The 13,422-nt window shown below is 38.7% G+C and overlaps 1 protein-coding gene across 1 annotated transcript in view; it reads left to right on the top strand.

Moving 5' to 3' along the window:
* The window catches only part of RIOK1 (RIO kinase 1), a 127,962-nt gene that overhangs the window by 57,215 nt on the left and 57,325 nt on the right, over nucleotides 1–13,422 (top strand). The window contains exon 5 of the mRNA XM_067152482.2: nucleotides 6,195–6,381. Coding sequence (XP_067008583.2) covers nucleotides 6,195–6,381 — 187 coding nt within the window. The remainder of the gene's footprint in view (nucleotides 1–6,194; nucleotides 6,382–13,422) is intronic.

The raw sequence follows: 13,422 nt of genomic DNA, 5'->3' as shown, positions 1-13,422 counted from the left end.
TCTTATTATTTTGCAAATAATAATAAATTCATGTGGCTATTATTAGTCAGGTGCAGTCCTTGTAAGACAGACCCTCCGATGAGGGTGGGCAACATCTGCCACGTATAGGAACCAAACCCCATGGCACTACAGTCCTTGAAGGACCTTGGCCTACCAAGCGACTGCTGCTCAGCCCGAAGGCCTGCAGATTACGAGGTATTGTGTGGTCAGCACGACAAATCCTCTCGGCCGTTATTCTTGGCTTTCGAGACCAGCCATGTATAGGAAACTGCGTGTTATTGTAGTGGATAGTGTTGTGTGTGGTGTGTGAGTTGTATAAAGATGTTGGGGACAGTGCAAACACTGAGTTCCTGAGCCAGGTTAATTAACCATTTAAGGTTAAAATGTCTAATCCACCTGGGAATTAAACCCAGGGCCCTGTGAACCAAAGGTGACTAAGCTGATGATGCAGCCAAGGAGCTGGACACTTCGTCGATTAATGGCCTGTAGTACGACAGCCAGATAAAAGTGCGGTTTAAATTTAAGTGGCAGTTTGCACATTTATCTAGAAGTTCAGCTGAAAACACATACTACAACTTTCATTTATGTGCAGTCTGGGAGAATATTCTCGAGTTTAGCTATGCTGAAGTTGGAGAGGCAGTTAACGCTCTTATCTGGGACTTTGCTCCTATCAGGGATGCTACTGTAAGAATTAAGATGGCTACATATCAAGATGAATCTACATCTGCATGATGCTATACGAAAAATAAGTTGTTATAATGTAATCTATGTATATATTTATAAAATATATCATGCTTCCGGTCCAGCTATCACAGAATTTTTAAAGATTTCCCAAGCTAGCAAGTTGTTGCTACTGACTATATCAGTTGCTTGCAAGCAATTCAACAACAAGCTTCCTAGGTAGCCATAGTCGTTACAGCAACATCGTTTGATGCTGCCACACAGTTATTTATGTGTTCGAGTCCCAATAGTCCAACATTTGTTACCTCCTAAATGTTAGCCGGTAGGGTACTAGAGGTAATAGTACAAATTTCCTAATCATTAGAGCACGTGTCAAAAGCTTGGGTTTTATTCCAAATCTATCTGTGACGCACGTATAGAGGTTTAAGGCTTGTTCATGGCGATTCGTCCGTCAAATGAGGACGTTAAGGAAGTTATATTTCTTTCACTTCATAACTTACTACTAAGTATTTACACTAAAATAAATCCTTGCCAGTTACTATTCTAACTTTGTCTTGGAAAAAAGAAGCTAACTACTTATTAAATTAGTAACAATAAATTTAATTAATAATAAAATAAACCCATCTGCTTACCTTATAAACATCAGTTCCAGACCCTTAAATTACCATTTAAATGCTGGTGTTTATAAGGTCCATGCAAGACTGTGCTTAAATGATAATATCACTGCAACTACTGGCCCAAATGTTGTCAAACTTTCATAGAAATACTTTTAAAAAAAAATTTCAATGGAATGTGCTACATTACAGTGAAAAATGTGAACTATGCACTATAAACTCACCTAGTAATTCTTGTTAGTGTGGAATACTTGAAGCATTCAGGCATATGAAGAGCTACTTCGCAGACCTTCCACTACCATGTTTAGGCGTAATTTTGACATTATGAAAAACAGGATTTACCCCAGGAATTCCAGTGAATGGTATTTTGGTAGGAATACCTTGCAATGGACAAGCAGATTCCCATTTCCACTCTTCAGCTTTCTGTTTTTTCTTACGGTGTGTTGGAACATTTACGTTCGTAATATTTACGTCTGCTTCTTCACTCGTATTACTATCACTAACTTCACTAAGCACAGATAACGTATCCACATCACTAGATTCACAGGAAGAACTTTCAGATAACTTATATTATAATCTTCTTCACAATCACTATTCAGTAAAATATCCACAACTTCTCGCTCAGTAATAGCCTCGCGCATCTTCATCTTTACTCTCTGAATACCCGTGACACCAGCTCAATGCTATCTTCAATTTAAGCGGTTAATCCCCTAAACATGACTCAAATACAGCTGAAGAGACTTCCTTCAGATATAAAGAATGATTGAAATGAAATGGCGTATGGCTTTTAGTGCCGAGAGTGTCCGAGGACAAGTTCGGCTCACCAGATGCAGGTCTTTTGATTTGACACCCGTAGGCGACCTGCGTATCATGATGAGGATGAAATGATGATGAAGAGAGAGAGAGACACACACACACACACACACACACACACACACACACACACACACACACACACACACACACACCCTCCCCCCAGCGAAATTAACCAATTAAGGTTAAAATTCCCCACCCTGCCGGGAATTGAACCTGGGACCCTTGTGACCAAAGGCCAGCACGCTAACCATTTAGCCATGGAGCTGGACATTAATGATTATAATGCCATCTGTTGAGTTTTTAATGTACAACCTTCCCTTTACCATCGATAAAGCAGGACGCTGCATTACCCCGTCGATTCGACAGTTAGGTAAGCCAGGCACAGGCTCACGCATCACATCGATTCGACAGTTAGGTAAGCCGGTGGGTTAATGATCCTGCGCCGCATACAGTGACATTAATTTTAACATTTCTTCATATGTGTAGATTTCAGTCCTAATTCTGTTTTTGACATGAACTTCCACATTATAGCTTAATAAGAGCTTGCAGTGGACTCTAGTAAAACAATTTCAAAAGGAATAGCGCTAAACAAGCTAAAATACCATGGAATACATATACCACTGCACTAAATTTCACTATATTTTCAGTAACCTTATTACCAACGCAATAAAAATGTTACTACATGTTCTGCATAACAATACTGTCATAAAAATCCATTGGTAGTACGCAAGAAATATTTAACTTCTAGTTTGCAAAACTGCTGCCTACGTATCTGGCTGTTTATCTGACAGTGGTAGTACAGGCCCTAAGTTGCATAACATACCGTTAACTTGAACTAATTGAGAATCAGTAGGTAGGTTGAGACACTTTTGAGAGTTGGTGTCTTTTACTGTGGCTGCTAAAAAATGAGCTACACTTGGAAAATCATCGTGCAAAGCTTAAAAAGACCAGTTCATGTCTAGGGTATTTGAGAGTGCATCTGAATGTGAGACACATGCCAACTTTGAACACTTCCTTCAGTCTGTGAGATGCTACAGTAATGTTCCAAATCACTGGCTGTCCATATGTGAAGGAGCTAAAGATGCCTAGAAGCCATGCTGAATCCATGAACAACCAGTTGACAACGGACAAGGTAGTCCTGTTGCTGGCAGGGAAGGAATGTGATATGTGAAGTACTCTTCTAAAGAAAATATCTGTCCTTGTCTCCTCTTACTATATTATGTTAAGGTGAGATGAACTATTGACATTTATTTCGTACACGGTCTGAACAGTTCTGGGAAGAACATGTTTGCAAAGATAGGACTATTAAGATTATTCTATATAAGAACTCACCTTCACCTTAAAAAGATATCCTAAGTCAGGACGAGAGAGCTTTCTTTTCAAGCAGATTTACCAGAGGGCCTCTATATATGAATATATACATGAATGAACTCAGTATGTTATATGTGTAAATATTCGTGATCTGACCTTTCTATTACAATTACAATGAACCTAAAGTGAGAAAAAATGTCTAAAATGGTCAGTCACCGCATACTGTTCACAACATTATATGTAATGTATATTTCACTTGGAATTGAAAGCTCTCATGGACTTGCCAAACAGGGTCAAATACTTGGACAAACTGTTTTATGTCCTCTTTTGAGTTGGCAGATGGGAACGAGGTTTACCTGTACTGCTATGGGAGGTTGAGTTGAGATACTAACTGCCGAAATTGATAGGGTCATTAATGCTGAATTGTCTGGAAAAATAGCTTTCCAGCTTTGTTAGAAGTTGCGCATACTGCAATGCATGGACTGTGGTGGTTTCTGAATGGTGCTCACCAGGTATGAAAGACGAATGATGTTCAAAATGGTATTCATTAGTTTTGATCAACTAAACACTCATGGGGGTCAATGGATAGTATTCTGACCGGGATTAAGAGTTCATTGTTAGGGGGTCTTCAATGAGGTTGATATTCTCCCACTTCGGCATGTACACGGCATGCTCTAAATGTATATCTGTTCCAGTTAGATTGTGTGGAAAATTGTACCTTTCTATCAGTGATGGGTAGCTCAGCTGGTAATTAATAAAGGAGAGAGAAAAATGACATACAATTTATCATATGTGTCCCAGCACTTTTAAAACTTATATGATGATGATGATGATCCACGGTAATTCTGTCCAGTTGGTGACTATTTTGAAATTACATTTGCAGAAAAAGAACAAGGGGATGCCAACAAGCAATTCCTCCTCGATATCCACTAGAATGATAGAACCAATATGATGCAGCAAATCACTGACTTTTGAGGACTAATAACCCTTCCTTGGAGGTAGGATAGTTGGCTACAAATTATTGTGGGATGCTGTCATCCAAGTCTTTATAATTCTTAACTACAGATGGAACACTCAGACACTGAAACAATATAGCATAAAACAACTTGATCAAACAGTGAGGAAATTGTGATGCTGCCATAAAGTAATTAAATACTCCCACATTTTAAACATTGTTTCCCAAATTTCTACAATATAAAGCATACTGAAAATTTATGAGACGTAATGTAACTTTTTATTGAATTTGGAACAAGCATATTTGCATGTTTTACTCGGGAATCCACATTTTGGGGACACAGTTTTGGGAACTAAATTTATTGGGAAGAATGAGTTGGGAAAAGGGTATGCTAATTGGGGATAGTCGTGCGAGAACTAGGACAACTTTTCCATCAGCCCTGTTATATATTTCATCATCTAAACCTCAAATAGAACTACATTTGTTTGAAGGATCCATAACAGGACAAAATCCGAAGATGCCATAATATTTCACTCAACTTGGATATTAATCCCACCTAATGTAACTGAACACCGAGGAAATCTGAGAATATCTGAATGATGATTACAATAAAAATAACAGTAATAATCATCAACCCAAAACGAAGACTCGCATGTCTGTAAATTCATTATAATGATTTGTTTCATATGTGATACTGTTCATCAGTCTGTCTGTTTATTTATGTGTTTGTGTTGCTAAAACTGGAAAACTGCTGGACATATTCCCAACAAACACCGAATTTGGTATTGAACCATTCAGGATTGTGTTATCAGATGCATATGACGTCAAGGTCGTCATCACATGGGGTTTGGGTTTATACAAAGGTTATTCTTAAATATCTTCGTTAACATGGGGCGGGGGGACGTGAGCAGCCCAGTGGCTTAGCTGCTAGCTTCCCACCCCAAAAGGCTGAGGTTCAAAACCCCTGGCCAAATCCGATACGAGCCTGAATGACTCCAGCAACTCCAGAAAAAAACTGGGATAAGCTGAAGAATGGACCGACGACTCAGACAACAACGGCAACAGGAAGAAACTGAAGAAAGTTTAAAAAAATCTTTGTTAACAATAGGTCTGTAAAAAATAATAACAAACATTTAAAAATATGTATTTTCTCTTCTTTTTGCCGTATATGTATTTTATCTACAACCGATAAAAGCAGAAATGTTTATGAAAATTGTAGTTTTAGTCCAGGTCATGTGGGTCACTTGGTGTATGTCGCTTCAAGATAGGTTTACGAGAAGAACAAAAGAGCCATCTTATGCTTTTCAATAGAGCAGATGGTAAGGCAGGTATCGTCAACAATGGGTTTTATGAGTCTTTAGTAACAGCACAATGCCAGCAGTAGGCAACAATGATATGTAACTGAAAAGCAGGGAGAATTTCCCACAATTTTGGACTAGGAACTGTACTGTACTATAAATCTGTAGATCGTCTTCATTCTATTTCAACTTTGTTCAGCTTCATAGAACTTCTTGTTTCTGCCATGCGCTTTCGAAGAAAAATATAAATTTAACATGCGTATTAAACGTGTAGATCAAGCCATGTAACATTGTATAAATTCATGAAAGAAACATATAATCCATTGCAGATTCTCGTTGGAAGAACAGGTAAAAATGCTAGTTGTTGATCAAGTTTTGAGCTGTTGATATTTAAATTTTATACTCTTATATACCTGTGTTGTTTTTTCTTCCTCTTTTCCTTTATAACAACATTTCAATGTTTTGTTCTTGTTATCTCATATCAAAATTCCTTGTGGTTCAGACTTGCTTTGTATCTAGGTTTCGACATGGTTATTGCCGCCATAACCCCCGCAAGATGGTGAGGACTTGGGCAGAGAAAGAGATGAGAAACTTGGTGCGAATGAATGCTGCTGGACTTCCTGTTCCTGAGCCTATCTTACTTCGTGGTCATGTGCTCATTATGGGGTTCATTGGTACCAAAGGATGGCCAGCTCCAAAATTAAAGGTCTGTCTCATACTGAAGATCAAACATTTGGAAATATTTCTGTAATGTCATTGCTTCCAGTGTTTATCTTTTATGTGTGACTTAGCTAGCCTGGCTCCTTGGCTGAATGGTCAGTGTATTGGCCTGTAGTTCAGGGAATCTCAGGTTAGATTCCCAGTCGGGCCAGGCATTTATCTTCTACCATTTTCCCACCATAATGACACAACAAGGATAAATTAGAGTAAATGTAAGGAGCTGCAGGAACAACCCGCTGCGGGAAAGGCAGTAAAGAGGAACGGGATCTCAGGCAAAAACAAACAACAAGGAACATGGCTCTGTGACTGCATTCAAAAATAAAATTATGCAAATAAACTTAAACTTCTGTAATAAATAAAATTACCAGGTGAGTTGACCGTGCGGTTAGGGGAGCGCAGCTGTGAGCTTGCATCCGGGAGATAGTGGGTTCGAACCCCACTGTCAACAGCCCTGAAGATGGTTTTCCGTGGTTTCCCAATTTCACACCAGGCAAATGCTGGGGCTGTTCCTTGATTAAGGCCACGGCCTCTTCCTTCCCATTCCTACGCCTTTCCTATCCCATCGTCTCCATGAGACCTATCTGTGTCGGTGCAACATGAAACAAATAGCAAAAATAAAAAATAAATGGTGAAATAAATAATTCATCTTTACAAATAAATAAATTTGAAATAGGAAGAAGTTTAAATAAGTATATTAACTTCAATAAATATAGGTTGAGATAAATACAACAATCTTTTATAATTAGTTAGGTTGACCTGAAAAAAATACACTTACATTATTCTTTCAATAATTGAAGTTCTGTAGTATTTCCTTTATTTGAGATACATTTGACTTTGAACTCGCATCTCATGATCTTGTACACTGGTGACTCGTCAAGACTTAACTCACAAAATTAGGAGTGATGAGATTGCATAACCTCAATAAGGTCACAAGGACCCACAGGAAAACACAAGAATGAAAATTAAAGCAAGAACAAGAAGTTCCCCTTAAGGGAGGTACGTTGGGATATGGCAAGGCACATCATCAGATATTAAATAATTAAAGTCACAAATTTAAACCAAATTACGGATAAATCATAATAATGAAAATACCAAATTACACAAAGAAATAAGTAAGGCAATAGAATAAAATTCACATTATAATTAAACATGGCCTACAAACAAAAAAATTTAATTACAAGCTGGCGCTACAGCCACAACATGACAGTGTCGCAACATGAACATCTTATCACGTCGAAGGCCACGACAATAACCATCATAAGACAAAGACTACACTTGTCAAAGCCGCCTCGAACGAAAGAACAAGGCCAACAACAGTGTCAAATTAAAGAGGGGATGTCTCGCAATATTACCATGCATGAAATCAAGATGATGTAGAACGTATCTTACCAGTATGAAAATTCATTGAAATATTTTAGAATACATAAATTAATATGGAATAAACTCAAAATGTTACTATGCGAACAGAAAATACTTGAAAATTATGTAAAATATTAAGAAAATTAATTAAGGTGTAAGTTAGCACAACACCATAGGTTCTCACATAAAATAAAGGGAAGTAACATCCTGAAAAGAAATATAAACAGATGCAAGATCCCCCACTTAAGGCTGACATTCAAATTATAACCTCGTAGAATGTAAATGCTATGAGGCATGTTTTTAAAGTAAGTCCTGTTTTTAAATATGGCCGCTGTAGCGCTTTGATCATCGTTCAGAGCGTGTGCGCTCAGTACATACATCTGTAGGCTAGCTACAAATGCCATTATGGAAGCATTCACCCGTATTTACGTTCGTTTGTGCGTATTGAAAATGCCTCTGACAATTAACGGTCCCGCCGAATGTGAAGTATGCGCTATTATTTGATATTTAAATGGAAAAAAACATGAAAGCTGTTGAAATTCATTGGCAGATTAGTCAAGTGTATAGAGAGCACACTATGAGCAAAAGAATGGTATGAAAATGGGTTAGAGCATTTAAAGAAAGCCGTACTAATGTCCGCGACAAGAACGCGTAGTGGGCTACCGTCTGTCATTACTGAAGACATGGTGCAAAAGGTTGATGCAAAGGTTCGAGAAAACAGATGCTTTAAGATTTCATCATAAAGTTTTGAGTTTTCTGAAATTTCAAGGAATGTTCTGTATGAAATTGTCAGGATGCTTAGGTTATCGGAAGTTGTGCTCACAGAATCCAAAACAAACGGCTTGTCATGCTCACAAGGGGGATTCTTCTGCTTTATGACAATGTGTGATCTCGCACGGCTAATGGAACCCGAGACCTCATTGCTTCATTTGGTTGGGGACGATTTGATCATGTTCCATAGAGTCGTGGCCTAGTGTCTAGTGACTATCACTTGTTCCTGCACCTGAAAAAGCATTTAGGAAGTCAACGCCATGACAATGATGACCTAAAGAGGACCGCGCGGCAGTGGGTGGCGCATCAGGCGGCAGATTACTTCGCGGATGGAATTCAGAAGCTGGCTTCACGATATGACAAGTACCTTAATGTGCTTAGAATTTACGTTGAGAAGTAGTTTAAGGTACAAGCTTACATGGAAAAAAAAATGAAAAAAAAATTGCATTACTTTTTGTCTATATCAAAACGGTACTTACTTAAAAAAACACGTTTTGTAATAAAATAGAAGTAAACATCTTGCTAAATGTTGCAACAATTACATAAATGACTTAACATAGGGAAAGACAGAAAACCCAAGCTTAGTACAGGTCAAAAAAGTACGTTACTTAGGGTGCAAACACACGAAATAATTTCAATTTTAGTTATAGTTCAGTATGAATATCACTTTCATATAGTAGTTAAATTTACATGAGTATTATATAACACAGGAATACTTCGCAGGAAAGCAGTTAACTGAAAATACCATTTGGGACCGAGGGAAATGGAAAAGACTTGTCAAAAACGTCGACCCCGCATGAGCGGGAGGAGGAGGAGGAGGAGAAGAAGAAGAAGAAGAATATATAACATAGGAATATAATGCCTGAAAATCTGAACACTATTTACCGAGTATCCCAGATCGAGTCTAATTTTAACAAACGTATGTGTAGCATAAACTCTTAGGTTAGTCACTTTCACCTACCAGAAAAATACATATAACCATTTGAGTAGCACACCAAGTTAACAGTACGGTTACTTTGACACCAATGCCATGTAAAATTAATAGAGAATCACTTGTGTAGCGTTTTTAAATCACTCTAATAGTCAGAATTGACAAACAGTACAGAAATACTGCTAAGTAGCATAGTATGAAGTCTCAGTACACCCCAAAAATAATGTACTTGCATATCTAAGGAGCGAACGATACGAGCAAGCATACACTCTTACACCGAACACTAGCTCAACACATCTATTCAGATAAGGAGCCACACATCCTACCAGGACAAAAAATCACACGACGACACCATTTTGACTGAGTTGAAGAGAAGATCCTAACCTGGATCTATGTTGAAATCAGTTGCATAATCCATGTTTGCGACCTGCCATGTTTGACCGTTAGATGAGGCTACCATCCTATCCAAGCGCTGGCTTCCAAATCCCAACTGCAGAGAAGCAGCCAAGCGTGATCCCTTGCCGAGAGATAATGTGTGCAGTGTACTCAAGTTTAGCAGTCTGCGCAAGTAGTCTCAAATTATTTCAACTGATAATGTTCATTTTTGCTGGTGGATGATATTAAATATCAATGAATGACCACTGTCAGCACAATAATACTTGCAAGGCAGAATTAACAAGTCCAGCTCATGTTATAGGCAAATGAATTATGTGGCCTGTTACGGCCCATCTACAACATCAAGACTTCGTTCTTCTTACCGTCTGCCAACCTCCGCATTCTACTACTGCCATATTCTCACCATCTACATGCTCACTCAGCTGTTCACTAACTGTACTGATCCACTCCACTGCTGCTTCTCCGCTTTGATGTCATGCTTACGTATTTCGTTCGAGTAACTTCTGGACTTGCCTTTCTACCACCTATATAAGCGTGCTCCTGCTTCTTTTCGCTGGTCAGACATCGAGTGTAATGATGCCTGAGTGGAGAGAGCAGAATATTTCGCAGGCGGCTGGTCCGTCGCGATATTTTAAATTCTCATTCTGAAAATGCTGCATTGAAGATCTTCGTACAGACTGGGTGAGCAAATGTTTAACTCCTTCATGTTTGGTGTTTCTATCAAGACTTAAAGACTGAACTATTGATCATTTAATGCCCTTCTGGCTTTAATTCTAACTAAAATCCTTCAGATAGATATCTTTATTAATCTTCAATGTCACATGGTGGACTATACCTGGATAAATGTTAGAAGTGTTGCCACATCATGAACTCTTGCTTGATAGCGCACTGGTCGCGCTTCACTGTTAACTAATAGGGTTTAAGCAGCCTGGAAAAAAAAAAACCCTCTCCCTCCTTCCTCTGCCTGTCTCCTCTTTTTTTTCCCGCTGTATTAACTCCTATTTTTTTCTATTTTTTTAACGTGCTCTAATTCTCTATTTTGCTTACCCTTTTTTGAGTTTGTTAAATAATTGTAAGTGTGGCCTTTAAATAAGTATTAAGAAATTGTTATTAACACCCCCTTCTTCTTAAGAGTTGTGGTTCAATAAATATAAATTGTGGTTCTGTATCAATCTCGAGTCTTGGGTTTTGCAGAGACTCCTTGGTGCTGTTTGTAGAAATCTCTAGTCAAGATCTATTCCGATTGTATTTAATTGTAAAAGGACTGTGCCTGTTCTGAAATCCTTCTGTTTGCATTTTTGTTTTGTTTTTTGTACTCTGTCTGTTCTAGTCATTTATGGTAAAAATATAACTTACTTAAATTGATTCCCTTTTCTTTAAATCTTGTCTGGTGTATGCTCTTTCCCCTCTGTTCTCTTTTTTTGACATTGCACTTACCACGGACAACCCTCTTGGTCGGTCCGGCGAAGCTTCACCGACTGTGCTGATAAAAAAATAAAGGAATGTCTTTTCTAATACATTAGTTTATGTGTCGCTATTATCTAACGGGAATTATTGGTTCTGGTATCGGATATATGTCTTTCCGCGGTCTGACAAGTTCCCTCCAGCAAAATGACACCTGCTTGCTCTAGGTACTGAGTTGCTCGAAATAAATACCGTTTCGTAATCCCTTGTGCCGTGGATCGATCCCATTATCATTACCTGTGCTGTGATTATACTTCGTTTTCCCCATTCCTATAAACATGTCATTTTCTGATAAAATATTTTTTAATGCCACAGGCCTTACGTTGCCACAAACTGCATGTGGTTAATTTCTCTGGTTTTGGGACTGGGTGTTTGTGTTTGTATTAATACAGTTCTCTTCATCTACGTACAGCACACCACATTACCAAACACCACAGAAACATGTAGTAGTGAATACATCCCTGCATGGGTTTAGTGATAGAAAATACATCTGAGTGTAAAACTGAGCCAAAAATATATGAAGTCTCAACTCCCAAAAATTAGAGAAAAAAAGACCAGAGAGGAGGACAGTGTGGGACATGCTTTTGAATCCAGAATATTGTATCTGAAATGTGTATTCCATGAAGCAGAAAAATTCGTCCTGAATTTTAAGCATATTTTATTTGAAAAATTTAAATGATTAAATATTCAAGAACGTAAACTGTTGATACTCCATAATAATAATAATAATAATAATAATAATAATAATAATAATAATAATCCCGTGTGGGGATTTACTGGTTACCTCCATCGGGCGCGTCCCATTGGAATTGGGGAAGCTCGCTGGCTCTGCCGCCAGCAGAGTCAGAGGGTAGTAGGGAAATAAAATACCACCGTGAAAAAAAAACTGGTTCCTTGCCAGGGTTACGGCGAAGACTGGTAAATGACCAGAAGCCAGAAAACATCTTGAGGCAACCTCTAGGGCTAACAACCCTAGTTGTAAAAGGATGCGTACCTGTCCAAAGCAAAATCAAGTCAAAAAGCATAATGGCACAACAGTTCAAGAAACATACCCCAGGGGGTAAATCTTCGGATAAATCCCTCATCGTGAACGCCACGGCGCACGAGTCTCATTTGGATTCTGGGGGAGACTCGACATCATGCAAGAGACGAGTCGGAGCGCCTCGGTGTACCCCGAAGAGTCAAAAACTCAGGCCAAAATCTAAAACCTTTCTAGCAACTTTCAACATAAATTCACTTACACAAACTGGCAAGCTGAAAACCCTTACCAAAGCTCTTCACGAAAATCAGATATCCATAATGGCCCTACAGGAAACAAGGTACCCAGATGAAGAGATTTTTGAATCCGAAGGCTACCGATTTTTCAAGAGCAAAGCGCAAAGAGGAATCCTCAATGGAGCTGTGATGCTTGGAACCGCGTTTGCTGTTAGAACCAAGATCCTTAAATCGGTTGCAAATTTCAAACCTGTGCATGACAGATTGTCTATACTCACAATTAAATGCGCGAACAAAACCTACGCCCTAGTTAACACACATGCTCCTGCAAACGATAAGAACAAGTCTGATCCAAACAAAGTTGATAATTTCTGGGACCTACTGGATGAAAAATTAAACAAAATCCCCAAACACTATGTCAAGCTTCTTTTGGGTGACTTCAATGCCCAACTAGGTCGTGAACAGAAGTACAAGAAAGTTATAGGAAATTGCCTTGCTCACAAAAGAACTAATCCCAACGGCAAAAGACTGGTGTCCATTTGCGAAAATCACAACCTGCAGGTCATGTCGACCCACTTTCGCCATCTACCCAGAAAGCAAATGACTTGGCGTTCTCCCGTCCAAGCTCTCGGAGAGTTTCAAATTGATCATGTTGCAATCTCCAGGAGAAACAGCCCTGAGATTATGAATGTCAAGGTAAAGAAAGGCATCAATGTGGCCTCAGATCATTATATATCTCTTATCAAATTCAAACCAATTCCCGCAAACACAAGGAAGACAACCAAACAGATCACACGCTTCGACAATGATAAACTTCGGCAAAGGGTCGAGGAGTTCCAGGAGAAGGCTAGACCAAATGACTGTGACTTTAACAACACCAAAAGTCTCCTT

Source organism: Anabrus simplex, chromosome 8 (assembly GCF_040414725.1).
Source record: "Anabrus simplex isolate iqAnaSimp1 chromosome 8, ASM4041472v1, whole genome shotgun sequence".
Lineage (NCBI taxonomy): Eukaryota > Metazoa > Arthropoda > Insecta > Orthoptera > Tettigoniidae > Anabrus > Anabrus simplex.
This window is presented reverse-complemented; position numbering and strand designations above follow the sequence as displayed.